Source organism: Bemisia tabaci, chromosome 5 (genome assembly GCF_918797505.1).
Source record: "Bemisia tabaci chromosome 5, PGI_BMITA_v3".
NCBI lineage: Eukaryota > Metazoa > Arthropoda > Insecta > Hemiptera > Aleyrodidae > Bemisia > Bemisia tabaci.
In genome coordinates this window covers 5373436-5389885 of record NC_092797.1, presented here as the reverse complement: position 1 = coordinate 5389885, position 16450 = coordinate 5373436, and the positions used below count along the sequence as shown (strand labels likewise).

Below are 16450 nucleotides of genomic sequence, written 5' to 3'. Positions count from 1 at the left end.
TGTTTCTGACCAGTTTTGGACTGTTTCCAGGAGTGGTTTTCCGCGGATTGCTCGAAGCGACGGACTCGCAGAGCTTTTCCGACCGGAAAAGCGCACTCAGCGGGCCATTTCCAAGCGAGCTTCCTTGGTTTCAGCCCGATCGGCGAACTTTCAATTTTGACCCGATAAATTTAGTCCATGGTACTCCTGTCGATTTTCCTCGATTTTGGTCGTGGAAAAAAATTTCGAGATAACACTCGGATCTTATGTAGTTACAGAATCGATTGCGCAGGGTCCCGAGGCTCTGCGAGGCCGCTTAAGCGGAGAAAGCGGGTAATTTTTAAGAAAAACGAGTCTTTCTGACCAATTTTTACCTGTTCGACCAGTTTGGTTGGTTAAATGTTTTTTGTCGAGTTTGGTGAGGCTTTCGAGCCGAGAAGCGATGAATAACACTGATTTCTCAAGGTGTTAATCTCTTGAAAAAGGATCTCTCACTTGTGAAGTTTTTAAAACTTGTGTCTTCTCAGAAAAAATCGTGGTTTTTTAAAGTATGAATTTCATGGATTAAAAATATTTTGCGCGTCCGCTTTCTAAGTCCCTTACAATTTCATGGAGATGTTGAATAGATCTTGGCCTAGTTCTGCCTATGACATAAAGGTATGTAAATATTTTATTTCAAATGTGTGTCTTTTTTATGTACGTCATGAATTGAGAAACCAACAAGTTTTGCATGGTTTAGCTGATCCATCCCAGTTCATTCAGATCGAAAAATTGGGAAAATTTTGAACCTGTTTTGAAATTTTTCAAAATGTTGATCCAATTTTTTTTTTCTGAAAAGAAACACACCATTTTCTTTTCTCAAAATATATACAGAATATTGTAGTTAGTGGAGACAAAAAATTCGCAAAGTAGCCTAAAAATTACTTTGAGTAGTTTTTATGCTTACGCACTGTTACAACTTCATATTTTGTTGGATAAGGAAGTAGAACAAGTTTTTCAGTATGAAGTCTGTAACTTTGCAAACTGATACAGTGAAAGCTCGCTAAGTCGAATGGTGTAGGGGCCGAAAAATAATTCAACTTAAGCGGCAATTCGTCTTAACCAATTCTCCTCTTAACACATGGACTTGTCTAGAAACCGAAAAACAATTCGACTTAAGCGGCATTTCGTCTTAACTGTAGTTCTACTTAGCGAGCTTTTACTGTATACGTTTTTTTACACTTTCGTTATCGATTTGATTCCATGCGTCTGTAAAATGAATATTCATTGTGAGATGGAAATGGATCATACTCTAAACGCTGTAAGAAGGAGTAAAATAAAATTACAAGAGGTTTTGTTCATTTATTTCTTTAATTCTTTTCGACATATCTGTACAGGTTGGTTTGCTTCCAATTTATTTTTCTTTCATCATCATATTTTTAATAACACAAACATAATATTTTCCATTCCTTTGCTTTCATAGATAATTGATTGACTTTTAAACCTACTGCTTAGAATGATTGGCTTAGCATCTTTACTCGAGGGATCTGGAAGCCAAACTCACAATCAATTCATATAAAAATAGTTTTGATCTAGAAAAAATGATACAGAGATTGCTTTTAATTTGTAACTATGATTACAAAGATTCAAGGATATAAGATTGATCTGATGAGTTCAGAGAACAGGTTAGCAATGCCAGCACTTATTTTGTCTTCACAGTTGCCCATGTAAAAAGATATCAACTCAAATGGTAGTATGAACATCCTACTGCCATTAAGTTAGGCTACTTTAAGTTAGGCCGCCCTAGTTAGGTCAAAAATACAACAATTTTGTTGTTTTGTCATCAAACTCTCCATCTTAGCGGTCACATAAGTATTAATTGTTAACAGACTATTCATTATCTCAATTCTGCTTACTTACTATACATCTAAAGTTCATGAAATACTATCTTGACGAGAGGTGATCAATATATATCTCAGAGAGACCTTCAATGATAAAGAATAACATTTTTTGGCAAAAAGAATATTAATTTGGATTATTAGCCTCCTGAACCTTGAGCACAAAATCGGCCGCCTCGAGGTGAAAAATGGCGTGAGAAACATTGCATGAGAACTAGCAGATGACTTTCAATTTACAAGCCTAATGGTAACCGAAAATTGTCTGGGAAAATTTTGTAAAAAGCGTTTTTTAACTTTTATAGTTAAAAAATCTCAAACATGGCAACAAAAAATGGGGTACTATGACGCCTCAGTGCTGAAACTGAGAGATGATAAGAAGTGAACTTGAGCATATTGTATAAACACTCCTTAGTTGTGGAGAATAATAATCCAAACCTCAAAGAAGAAAAGAAAAAAAATCCAAGTGGAATGTAAATGGCGGAAAATTTGATAACAATGATCAGATGTCAATGGTCGCACAGAACAAGGCAGTGATACTAACAATGTCCTAACAGATGATAGAAAAGTGTTCATACACATAGTACAATCATTACAGTTACAAAAATTAGCATACTGATTTTGAGCAGAGGTGAAAAATTAAAAATACTTGTTTAAAAATTATTTACAAATATTCTGATGATAATAATATGTATATGCACATCTACATAGGAAAAAGAGCCACACGGATCATCACGTAAATCACAACTCTGGGCGTTTCCAGTCCTACAATTTTGATGTTAAGAGCTTCGACTGTATGCGTCTGTTCATTAGCAGTCGTGTAAAAATGTTACTAGTGTTTTCATAAGTTAAAAAAATACTTTGCTTTGCAGCAATGCTTTTAAAAAAGACATTCGTTTCTTTGTCTTTTTAGATGAAAACTCAAAAAAGCATCTCTGAAATACACCACCTTTAGAATGGGATTTTCGTGATTCAGTGAGCCTCCCTCCTTAATATACAGAGCTAGCAAACACGAGAGATAAAGGATGAGGACTCCGGTTGTGCTGGAATATGAGGAGAAAAATAGGAATGCTGAATATCTCACAAAACTAAAAAAAGGAACATTTTAGAATGTAAGCAAAAACATTGCTCACTTACAGGATTAGCAGAAAATCTGATTTTGATGAACGATAGGTAAACTTTCAAAATATCCCGCGAATTGAGTCGGCACAGGAATAATATGGAAATAAATTAGTCGACGCGCCTGAGAATTTAAAGTGGGAAACTGAGTAAGCAAAAGAGTTAGTTGGAAGTGATATAGGTATACGGAAATTTTTTATTTCATTTTTGTTTGATAGAAAAATTGCTATTACATACTGCAGTATGTTTTGATTGTGTTTGAATGAAGATTTTCATATGCTAGCATTTTAGATGCATTGATAGTTGGGCTTCCTGTGCAGTAAATATAGCTTTATTTGCACTAATTTTCACTATTCACAAAAGCCAAAGATCTTTCTACTGGCATTTTGTCATGGAAAAAGGACAACAAAGTTTTTTCTTTCAGCTGAGTATTACTCATAAATTAGATGAGTTAAATTTTACTTTGGTGAAGGATTTAGCACCATTTTTTCCTTCTTCTTTCAGAGACAGAGAGAGAACTTGGTGTTTATAAGGGGCTTGAGAGTTGAAGACATCTGTTGAGATTTCAGGTGACCAAATATGGACTTGGGATATGATTGATACTTTGTACTGGAGCCAAATATTCTTTTACAGGGTATTTTATAAAATAAAAAGAGAGGAAAAATATCCTTTGCTGGATAAAATATAAAAATGGTAGCAAATACTTTTAAAATAAAAAATTGTTCAAAATAACAGGCAAATAGTGCAAGTACATTCAACTCTTAATCCTACCACTAAAATTTATTCTAACAAATTGAAATCAATCTACTTAGGACAATACAAGGAACATTTAAAATAAAAATAATCAACACTCACAATATAAAACATTTTCACAAAATAATATGTTAAAGAAAACTGATGTACATAACAGCTAGAGTTCAATAGAAACCCGAATTAGTATAGAAATGATTTTTCAGCCTAGATTTCAATCAGATTTCTTAAGAAAGAGGAGGAGAATGGGCATTGGCCGAATTAAAAATAATTGATGACAATACTAGATAAAAATGATGGCAAAATTAATAACTTTGAATTCGTGAATAGATGAACGGAAAACAAATTACATAAAAATAAAATTTACAAAAGTATAAAAAAGTTCTCAATATACCAATAACTTTACAAAACAAAAACTGGCGACAAGTACACCAACTAACTTAAAAAGGAAATGACTTTGTACAGATAAATGAAATGACTATGTAGAAACATTGGTTTGAGAATGTTATTTTTGAAAAACTGTTCGCATGAATTGACTCATCATTCTGTTTAGCGAGCCAACAAAAAACTCTTTTTGAATCAGAGATTTGATACTGGGTAGACATTCATTTGTAAAAGTTGCTTTCACGTAAAAAGACATTTGATCAATATAGACAAGAAAAAATCAATACATTACTGTAAAAAAGATGGCTTTAGAATAAAACTGCAAGAGCTTTCCTTTCTAGTTTTACGCCTCAATTGTGTTTCGGTTGACATGGTGGATCTAGATGATGGTGATTCTTGACAGAGGAAGCAACATCACGAAATAAAGAGCTGTTCAAAAATAAAAATCTCTCTAAAACTTGAGTGTTCCTTTTTTTTACAAGAGAAAATATTTGTTCTTGATCTGTTCTTTTGCAGAAGCTTTTGCTTCCAAAATACGCAATAATGATTTGTACGACCACTAGCTATTTCTAGCGACCACTAGCTATTGCTAGCGACCACTAGCTAACTGTACAGCTTTCCTGAAGTTTAATACGATACGAATTGTGATTTTGCCCTGTTCAAAGCACAGAACAAAACCAGAGATTCCCTCTTTTCACTATAACAGTTTATATGACTGACTCGACAGGTGTTTTAACTTATGAATGAGATCCACAAAACTAAAGGAACACAATTGAGAGAGGAAAACTATGAATACTGACCGCGGTAATGGTATGGCACAGAAGTTTTTGATGTTACAGGGGAATGAAGAAAAAATATAACATAATTCAAATAAACGAAAGCAGCAACTTACTTAAGAAGGTATACGTGGCTATCACGTGCTGGTAGAACAAATATCAAAAGGGAAAAATTCAGATCCAAAAAACTATCATCAAATCAAAAAATTGATAAAATCAGTAGAAAGCTGGATTATGGCTACATAAAACCACTTAATTAATTACCTGGTGAAGAAAATAAGAAAAAAAAGTGATCAAGAGCAGAACGAAGCTCTCCAATATGAGCGGTTATATTTTAATAGCACTATTTGTATGATCAGAAATAATTAATTAAATTTCACTTTCCTTATTTATTTTCATAATATTTAATACACGCCATGAATACATAATTAAAAGAACATGGCAACGAACCACACTCCGAAACCTATTAGCTGGAATTTCGTTCTGTAACAGTCCACTGATTTTATAAGGATGGAACGAAGAAGAATGAAGTAAGGTTCCAGATCAAGAAAGTTTTCATCAAGGTAGAATTTTGATTTTCCATCTCACAACGAACAGTGTTTCATTTGATAAACAAACCATTAAACAAAAGAAGAATGGCAGAAAAAATAATGAATAAGAACAAAACTTATGGTTACCACCAATTAAGGTTATTATTTACAACTCTACAGATTATTATTGATACAGATTAGGGGTGGGTAGAGTAAATTATGTTTCCTTATGATCACTTTCTACTCTTTATATTTGGTTTGGAATCTTATTTACAAGCTTTGGGGCTGTGAAAAAAGATGAGCCTGCTCGATTGTTTGAGAGTACACTAAATAAAAGAATGAAGCCCAATTCACACTATTTAACTGTTCATCCGACAAAAGTGGACAAATATGGATAAATTGAACCCAACAAAATTTGATTCAATTGCCTTTATTATGTGTTATCCTCAAACAGATTTCGAGTATCTCAGATGCGAAGATACACTTTTGGCTAATGTCGATTAGAAGATTTAGTTTCAACTTTTTTGGCAGCGCAGATTGGATAGAAAGTTTAATGAAAAGTTGAATGTGACATAAAATATGGTTTCTGTTTACTTTATCATCAAATTGTCGTGTTTTTGTGTCTACATCACACAATCTAACTTTTTATTCTACAAAATTGGAAGAAGAGTTGATTGAAAAGTTGAATACATAGTGTGAATTGGGCTTTAAACATTCCAGAATAATAGAAAACTTCAATAAATACGACTGCATATTGTTGATCATTTTGGCGCCTTCATACTATAATAAATTTAGTTTTAATTTTACCTGAAGGTGCAACAAAATTCTGGTTAAAAGTGTCTTCTTTTCGAATAAATTGACAAAAACGTTTTCGAGGTCTAGTACATGTAAATGGTGGAGTATTGAAAAAATTAATCGGGAGGTTGCGAAATTTTTCCAACAACAACGAAAATTATAACTTGTAAATTGTCTTTTCATTAAAATTACTAAAAGTCTATTAATAAATATGGCTTCTGTAAGTTGAACTATTTTTTTTTACTTGGCGAAGACAACAGGCGCTAAATTCTATGAGCTTCAAAAGTAGCTACAAGATGATTTAGACAACACGCTGCAACTTAAAAATTTAATCAGTCAAAATTTGATTTACTTGATGATCTAGAATTCAATTTATCTAATTTGCGCACTATTTACAGTCGATTACTGAGATATCTCAGACACATTCTTTTCAAGACCCATTTATGTCGATAGGGGGTCAGTCTCTGAAATTTACTTGGTATTGCTTAGACCTTTGGTCAGGTAATCACATATCTCAACTTCTAGAGTAAATGAGGAATATCACTAAAAAATTTGAGCAATTTCAAAAGAGGAAAGAATAAAAGAATGAAAAAAAAACGTAACATCATTCTTAGAGATTGGTTGAAAGTTTGGATAATTCTATAATTTAAAGTTTCAAAGTGATGAAGGTGAGAGATGAGATGAAGAGGTTGGAGGTATGACATCCCAAACCAGAATCATCATTAATTATTTTTTGCCTCTGAATTTATTTTAGATTCAGGCAGGATTTTTCATTTATTCTCCTTAGAGTAAAGAAGTTTCAAAGCATAGTTTGGGTTATTTACGTAACACAGGGACTGACCCCATCAAACTAGAATCTCGAGCGAAGGGTTTATGGCTTCAGTTAAATTTCTTGATTGCATTCAAGAGACAAATGGCAAATGCACAGCTCAAAAATAATTATACAAAAACTGAGATGGTTTTAAAGGTCTAAAATAAGAAAATATTTACATAATTGATTTAGGTATTTCGTTGGTTACCTACATACTTATAAAAAATGTGTTAAACAAATATTACACTTTATAATGAGACTTAGAAATGAATTTACATGACTCGTGAGACTTAAATATAAACCACTCATTTGACTTCGGTCCAAAGTGAAAAGGACACAAAAATGTTTGACAACTTTGACTGGAACTAAAATAAGAGATTCAAAAGATATTTCAGAAAAGCTCTGAGTATCCAATTGGAGCAATGTATATCGTCTAAAGAACAGAAAAAACTATAGGTTTACTCAGAGAAATATTTCAGATCCTTCATGATTCATTAGTTTTTCAACTCAGGCATAAAACCACAAAAAAGGGTAAAATAAAAGTTTAAAACATTCTAGATATGTACATTCAAAGCAACAAATTGAATGAGATTGGGTGCACCCATATCATGGGGCATATTTTCTTACATGTGGAGGGTAACTATCATAAGCGCTCAAAATTGGAGTTGACCACCTTTTTCCCCTTGACATGGGGTCAAATCATTCTCATGAAATGTTGCTTTGATAATACATTTTACAAAAAACAAAATACCCTATGAAAGGCCATTGGCCTACAGACGTCTTGGAATTAGTAGATGGTAACGATTACTGCCGAGTTATCTTACACATATATATACACAGATGTGTACATTAGAGACGGACATGTATCTACAGAAAAATATATTCAAGGAGAGAAGATGCAAAATAACTCTGAGGAGACGGTGTGATGAGATGGGTGGAGAAAATGGGGAGATAAGTTTGGCAGTCTTTTAGTCAGTGAGTGGCGATTGAGATCGTGGAGTGGTCAGCGACTAGACTTGGAGAGAAGAGGACTGATAGAGATCGGATCAAGGTTCATCCTCGTCTTCTTCACTTTCAGCATCTTGCCCGTACATGTCGGCCAATTTGTCAAAACGAGGACCCCACGCACCAAGATAATCAAACTCTTGTTGCTCATCATCAGTCCCTACAAGGACATAAGAAAATTCGTCAGTATGATCACTCACAAAAAAAATGAAAATAAATGCAAATCAAAAGAAAAAGTGCAAAAAAAATTAGATAAAGAAAAAAAAGAAAAATTAAGAGCAATTGACATTTTCAAATAATGAAACACTAAATCTGCAATTTTTCATCATAAACAACCCTTTGAGACACTACTGTGCTGATCGAGAGAAATTCAAACACAAATGGAGAACAAAAGACTCAAAGAAAAGGTAGGTACCATTAAAGCCTCTGGTCAATGCAGAGGGTAAAAAACATTTTTTAAGAGAATGAGATATGCAGCATGCTGTAAATTGTGATTTTGAACAAAACTTTGTTAAAATAAACCCAGCAAAAAACTTCAACTTGACTTTTAATGAGCCATAAAATTTGGAATAATTTTTAAACTTTTGAAATAATTTTCTTCAAATCACAAAACAATATGATTTAGCTACTATGTTCTGCTGACACTTCAGTTGTTTTAAATACATATTACCCTCAGGAATAGTGTGAGTCTTCTCAAAAATGTTTGAACAAAACCATAGAATATAAAGGCAATAGGCTTCTGTGACAAAACTCAGAGTTTATATTTGGCGTTCTTTCAAGAGAAACACAAGCTATACTCATTGCAGTTGTTAACCATTGAAATGGGATGCAAAGAAAAAGAATACATTTTTCAAGACAGAGGATTTCAACTCACCCGACGCAAGGGAAGAAAGTGACCCTGCTGTGCTACCTCCTCCTTCGTAGGCGTAATTCCGCAGGTCATCGAAGGGCGGTGCATTTGGATCACTATCTGCATGCTTTTTATGTTTTTCGATGAAAATACCAACATCTGGCTCTGCACCTACTGGTGGGTCTGAAATGCAAAGAGAGGCGTGGTCAATTTTTACGATTCGATTTTGATATTAAATTTACTTTTCGCTCATTAATACAAATGTAACCTCATGTCTAAATTCTGTGCAAGTTAATCCTTTCATTATCCAAGTAGCATTTTCCAACAGAAAGATCGCCATATCTGATACTAATTAGCGATGTTTACGATTTTTTGGCGATAAAATTGCTAGGATCATCAACATCTGAGCAATTATCTTGTCAAAATTTTATCTCTTTAAACTCAAGTTCAATAAAAACGTTTATCGCGATTTATCACAATTCTTTGTTCGATAAAATCACGATATTATTGCAATTAATCGACATCCGTAAAATTGCAATACATTCTTTGATAAAATTGCATCTCTTTGCAATCACTGCTACTTTAGATAGATTTTGAATGCACTTGTCTCACAAAAGAGATTGGTTGCCACGCAAATTAATTGGAGCGCCATCTATTAAAGAGCGTTGAAAGTTGTAGTTCATATCCTCCTCTACAGAAAAAGCTACAAATACTACTGAGGTGAGATTGTGAGTAACAGTGGAAATGTTGCAGGTAGGATGCATTTTTGCTGAAAGTTGATGCTGCGTTACTGGTAGTGAAAGAGTTAATTGTATTATTAGCTACTATTTTGTAATTAACAATTCATTGAGCAATTACTGACTCATTAAACACAGGAAATTTCAATTGCAAGAAACACTTGGACGCATTTTATCACCATACATGATAATGAGTCTCTTTGCAATAGAACTATCAAGCTGCGTTAAAAACTGACGTAACCCCCAACTCAGTTTTAGGCAGAAATTATGCATGAATATTAGAGAGAGGAAAAAAGACTCACATAAAATTTTGGCCGGCATAGCATGTCCAACCGGGATTTGAAGTGGAGTGATGTCAAAAGCTGTCATGTCGTCCTCACCGCCTCCTTCATCATCGTAATTAATGATATTTTCTCTAACATCATCATCTGGGCCAGCATATTTGATGCCTGCCTCTCGCCTTCGGTTGTACACAACAAACACCAGCACCAGAACTGCAAAAGGAAAATATCGTTATGTTACTGATAAAATCAAACAGAGTATCTCAGATTTGCATTAAAATTAAAAATGAGCAGAAATTTTCCCCTGCTTTTATTTTGTGATCACTATTGTTTTCAATATACTTCGCAATCTTGACGCATAATATCTACTTTCAAATAAGGCTCATTGACAGTATTGATCACTTTTGTCTTTACAATTGCTCTTTTCAACTTAAAAGTTAAAAAAAAAATCCTTGTCCTCAGATCGAAAATAATCAAAACAAAGACACATTAAAATTTGATGGATAAGTGTTCATGATTTGCACATTATCCTAGCGGTCAAATCAAATGATCTTTTTATGAAACATAATTAAATTATTGTGCTGAGAAAAAATATTATTCTTCTCTTCACAAAGCAATAAGAATTACAGTTAGAATACGAAGCAAAAAAGGTTGAAAATAGCATTTAACTGGTGAAAATAGAATGGTACACAGTGCAATGGTGTAAACATTTAAAGATGGAATAATCAAATGATATGCGTATTCGCTAAAATAATAAAAATTAAAAAATAAAATCATTTACTTGTATTACACAATGGGCCTGTTGCAAACTTTTGCTAGAGCAAAACTATAACTAAGAGTCGTTTCTTACAGATAATGCCTCAAAACTCACGATGAGCGCATCGACAAAGTTTGAAATGCACTCATAACTTCACAATCTGCGTAAGAAATTTGCGGTTTTTTGAGCTTCCCGCTTCGAAAAATATACTACGGTACAGGTGAACATTTTGTTGGAGGAGTCGTTCCATTGGCGGCAATACTCATCATGGCCGATGCCAGTCCGCCAAAACACGTGTGATGGGACGAGATAACACCTGAACAGGATTAAACCAGATAACAATCGGCGTGTTTATGTTCATATTTTCCTCGCCCGCCTTAATTGACCTTGAACTCTCCTCGAATTACGCGAGGAACTGCGCAAGCGTCGGCCATGATGAATATTGCCGACGATGGAGCGACTCCTCTAACAAAATGTTCACCTGTGCAGTAGTATCGTTTTTGAAGCGGGAAGCTCAAAATAACGCAAATTTCTTACGCAGATTGTGAATTTATGAGTGCATTTCAGACTTTGCTGATGCGCTCATCGTGATTTTTGAGGCATTATCTATAGGAAACAACTCTTCATTCTGCTCTAGCAAAAGTTTGCAACAGGCCCATTGATATGAAATAAAGACTGGTAAAAAATTAAACCATGCTGACACAACATGAATTGATGCAATCTAAAAACGAAAAAAATTAGATAAAAAATTAACAAATATCAGGACTCAAATTAAATAATTTTTCAGGATAAAGTTGCTACGAAAACTTAGCACCATAGTTAAGATTAAACAGGATGGTAGAATATAGCTAAGGTCCACACTTTTTAATATTTTGTTTGAATGTAAACTCATTTGCTGAAACTAGTCGGCACATGAGTTCTATGACTTTGTTGCACATGACCTAAGATAATCATGAAAAATTGGAAAAATCAAAGAAATAAAACTTACTAAGAAGTAATAGGGTGCATATAAGAATTGCAACAATAAAATCGGTTGAAGGGGTAATGATGCCGGACTCTCGGAGTTCGAGCTCACAATGCTGTCCAGTAAAACCTGGTGTGCAATAACATGCATAAAGTCGTTCATCGGCATAGTCTCGACATGCTCCTCCATTGAGACATGGTGAGTATTCGCACTCATTTTCATTGGCGCACTCCTGGTTGACGACTTTGAACCCCGTTGGGCAACTAAATGGTAAAACACAATTATCTACACTACAATACGACAAATATACAGACATTAAATGATAAATGAAACCTCATCAGAGAATGGCAAACAGAAATGGGGAATAATTTGATCCATATCGCTCTTAAGACATCTTTTATATTTTTTCAGAGACATGCGATAGATATTGGGTTGATGAGAAACAAAACTTTCTGACTAGAGATGATAATTTTTTACTAAAAAATAAATTTCAGAGAATCAAGCCCCCCCCCCCCCCCCCCCCGCTTTAAAACAATAGATACAACTCGATAGTTAGCAGAGAAAATTTGATTTTCCTCTCAGTGAATGTCTTCAATTTTCGAGACTTGAGGAATGAAAAAGTTCTAAAAAAGGGGTATCATTCTTGGGGCATAAAAGTCAACTGGAGATAATAAATTTTAAATAACCATTCTACTATAAATGAAAGTTTAAAGTACAAAACTAAAAAATCTAGGAAGCTATAAAAATGCGTTGTAAAATTACTTTATTGGAAATAGTTTGAATTAAAGAGTCTTCTGCGGCATTTTAAAATTTATCAACCCAATATCTTGGCCTCTATTTATAAAAAAGGAACTTACTAATTATACATGTATGTACTTTTAAAAAAAAGAGAAAAAAAACAAGAACTCCAAATTTCTTAGAATCACTCCTCACCCAATTCTACAAACTACGAAAACAACCATTTTCGACTACCATTCTCTGATGAGAAAAAAATAAGATAACAACAAAAAATAACTGAACAAACAAAGAAATATTAAACAAAAAAGGGGGGAAACCTATGAAATACTACAAAAAAAAAAAAAAAAAAAACTTGCAAGTGGCTAACAAATAATTTCTATGCGAAATCACTACGAGGACTTACTGAGAATGATTAGAAGGCAAACTAGAATGGCGGCCAATGCGCCCATCCCGAGTTTGAGCCTGCGGCCCTCTTGAACAAGCTCGCAGTTACCGCCCCAGAACCCGTCAGGACAGTGACAACGGTACCTGACTTCTGGTTCTAGGTTCTGACAAAGCCCACCATTGCGGCAGGGATTGTCCAAGCACTCATTTCGGTCGATGCACTCCTTCCCGTCGGGAGTTATTATTCGGCCCTCGCCGCAGCTGGTAGTTAAAAAATTACAACGCGTCAATAATTGTGAAGCCTTTATTCACACAGTCAGGATAGTTAGAAGAATTGGTCTACGACATGAAATGATTGGAGGGTAGGGATTTGATTGACACGAATTGACCGAAAAATGAGAGCATTAATCGATCAACTTGAACCAGTTGACACCAGTTCAATGGACAAACATAAGAATCAATTGATGAGCTCGTGAATTGACAAACGCGTGAGTCGATCGAATTACGTCAATCGAATTGTTGTTGATCGAATCTCATCGATCGATTCCAGTTAGTATTTTTAGATTGATTCATGTTGATAACAGTTTTTTAATAATTTGTCAATCGAATCAGTGTTAATCAGTGCCTGTTGATCGATTTATGTTTTTAATTTTCGGTCGATCCATGTCAATTGAATACAGACTTTCCAAAAGATTTGGTGCAGACATCAGTTTTCTTTTCCTTGTATTGCGGAGGTGCCAAAATAGTTATCGGAGCAGAGTGATGGTAAAAAGAGTAGATTTATAGATATAGAGAAGTCTTTTATGCCTCAGCCTCAGGCACTTGAATTTGGCCAAATGTTGTACACAATTTAAGACCAAAATTAAATTCCAGGTGGTATGAGACGAGGTCATTCTGATAAAAATCTGACGAACCGACATTTGTAATCAGTGAGAATATGTTTCTCTGCTAAAATTGGACAGCCTTGGTGAATGACCTTTAACTTTTTTTTATATTTTGGACAATTCTTTTAAACAAAACATAGGCAAGGTAATAGGTTAAGGCAAATTATGCTTTTCAAATTTTTTTTTTACGAAATTGTACCTTCTTGAGCTGGCCCTTTGGATTTAGGTTTGAACCGTTTGATTTCTGAAAATAATCATGGGACTCGGTGGAGGTTTAATTTGGGTAATTTAAGAAATTGTCAGGCATGTTTTTCAGTAAATTAGATGTTCTAGAAATGATACTTACGTGCACTCATATTCATTCCAAAGATCAACACACTCAAATGGATCTGGACAAATAACATTGGCGCAAGGTTTATTCGAAGGACAACCTGCTTCCAGATTTCGAGCCATTGTTGCTTGGCCCCACTGCGTTCCATTCATTGCTGGAGGCAAAGGCAGGTGCTTGCCTTCAAGCCTGATGTCATCCAAACAACCTGTCAACGACGAGGTCATAATTAAAGGAGATTTATAAATCTAATGAATGCTGGACATTTTCAACAATGCTCTTGATGCATTAAAATATGAGTAAAAATAACAATTATGGATTTCCAAAAAATTGTATTGCTTCATCTAAGAGTGCTCAGTGAACTGTTTTTGCATTATTTTTGTATTAAGCGCTCAGCCGATAGGCAGCGCTTTTTGATTTCGACTTGCCTCTGAGTACTAGTATACTAGTGCTAATGCGTTCAAATGGCGCACCAGCTCATCGATGTGTAGGCTTTATGGGGGGGTCCATTTTTAAAATAAATAAAGCTGTGAAAACTGTATTTTATGCTTTTAACGTAGTTTCGATCGTTTGTCTATAAAAAAATTTCTTAGCGGTAGAGTAATTCTTATCGAAATTGATCGTTGAACTTAAATGAAGCCTAAAAAAAACGCGCCTGATGAGCTCAATGGTGACTATCATTTTCGGGAAACGAAAAAACGCGTTTACGGTTTCCTTGGTAACCTTTGTTTGCTATCAGCTGATGTTTTATTTCCATTACCCAGCCAAATCGACGGAGTTTATACTTCCTTTCTTCACTAAATACATTGACTAACACCTGAGCGCTTTTCTAATACGACAGTATTAGAACTTTCCCGCTTGTTTTTTTTTTTAAATACAGAAAATAGTGGAAAAATATTGAAAAGTAAGATAATGTACCACCTTGTGATGTCATCAGGTGGTACTTCCCATTTAAACACTTGTATTTTAGAAAAATGGATAATGTCGTCATAATTTGTCTATTAACTGTTTAACAGAAAAACCAAAAATATGATATGCTCAGTCCAATCAATAGTTTCAACTTATACACGAGATTCATTAAATTTCAAATATATGCAAATTCTCCATTCTAGATTAATCTAAGGTAGAGACATGGTAAAATATTAGAAAAAAAGGAGCCTACCTTTCTGGAAGTCAGCAAACACCTCGAAAGTTCGTACTCCAGTGTATTCTGCTTTACCACCTGCATAAACTCCCTCTTGTTTGTCGACAACTAACCACTGGTGTCCTTCAAACACAAACGTCTCATTGTACCGGCGACCCTCTCCTCCATCAAGTTCTAGCATTGTCGCTGATCCATACCGAGTAATCTGTTGAAGAAACGTATGGACAATGAAAGAATAAATTAAATTAGAACGCTCCAGGAAATTATTTCTTGATATGTGACAGCTCCTGAACTTCTAAAGATTCCATTAAAGCTTAACAACAACCAAAATTTGATTACTGAAAAGTTGTATGCACGACCAGAAAAGTGTGTCATGCTATAATTGTCATTTTGGACAGAAAAATATTTGCCTCTAGTATGTGATGTGGGTGTAATTTACTGCTGGTAAAAGATCTTAATTTCCTTTAGAATTATTTCTTAGTACTCGACAACTCAGAATGAAAGGATATGAAGATTAGAAAAAGTATAGGAAAAAAAATCCACCGCCCTAAGCGATTGTCTACTTTGTCTGATTAGAAATCGTAACTGCTCAAAGGTTACAGAATACTTTACAGATTGGACACTTAAAATCTTAAACACTTATTTCCAGGCGTTTCAGAGGAATTGAAAATGAATACATACATACTTAATTTAAATCTATTTTTTTCAGCTTTTTAACTTACCTTGGCAGTGTGCCACTGGCCGTCATCCACAGCAACTGCAGTTAGCCAAACATCTTTTTCTTCTGTTCTTAAACTGTTGAGATTGTACCTGAAGTGAAGTCGGCTATCTTTGATCTGAAAAAAAAGCAATAATTTTGGCATTTTTGGCGCTTCATGACGATTTTTCTTGAAAACTTGGCAATGTAGGGAAAAGTTACAAATCACATTTTATGTATTTTTTTACGTTCTTTCCGAAAATGTACACGGTTTTTAGATTAAATTAAGTTTCACACATGTAAACTTGAAAAAACCCCTAAAAATTGGTGAAAATTGGCAACAATGGACTGTTACGCCTTTTAAAATTCACAGGAAGCCATTTTTATGGCCAGATATGAAAAGTACGTAGAAAAATACTTATAGTACACACCCATAGGGTGACAAAGGTCGAGAAACATTCAAAAGAGCTACCTTCAAGTAAAGAAAGGCCGCTAAAATCGACATCCCGGTCAATTTTCACATCGTGGGAATCCAGGTACAACTATAATTTTTTGATATGTTGTATATATAGGTAAGAGCTGTTACGTACGTCAATATAAAAGTTGTACTCCACTTTCTCGAACCTTAAGCGTGGCAATTTATCAAATTTATGCCATTTTTGG

At 34.4% G+C, this 16450-nt stretch overlaps 1 protein-coding gene across 4 annotated transcripts in view; it reads right to left on the bottom strand.

Moving 5' to 3' along the window:
* Positions 1-1310: 1310 nt before the first annotated feature.
* Positions 1311-16450, bottom strand: part of CadN (neural cadherin) — a 494271-nt gene continuing 479131 nt past the window's right edge. For all 4 annotated transcript variants that reach the window (XM_019048298.2, XM_019048302.2, XM_019048304.2 and 1 more), the window contains 7 exons: positions 15813-15926; positions 15109-15295; positions 13965-14154; positions 12754-12995; positions 9913-10104; positions 8898-9056; positions 1311-8183 (listed from right to left, as the gene is read on the bottom strand). In XM_019048298.2, the coding sequence (XP_018903843.2) occupies positions 8065-8183; positions 8898-9056; positions 9913-10104; positions 12754-12995; positions 13965-14154; positions 15109-15295; positions 15813-15926 (1203 nt within the window). In that variant the 3' untranslated portion in view covers positions 1311-8064. The remainder of the gene's footprint in view (positions 8184-8897; positions 9057-9912; positions 10105-12753; positions 12996-13964; positions 14155-15108; positions 15296-15812; positions 15927-16450) is intronic.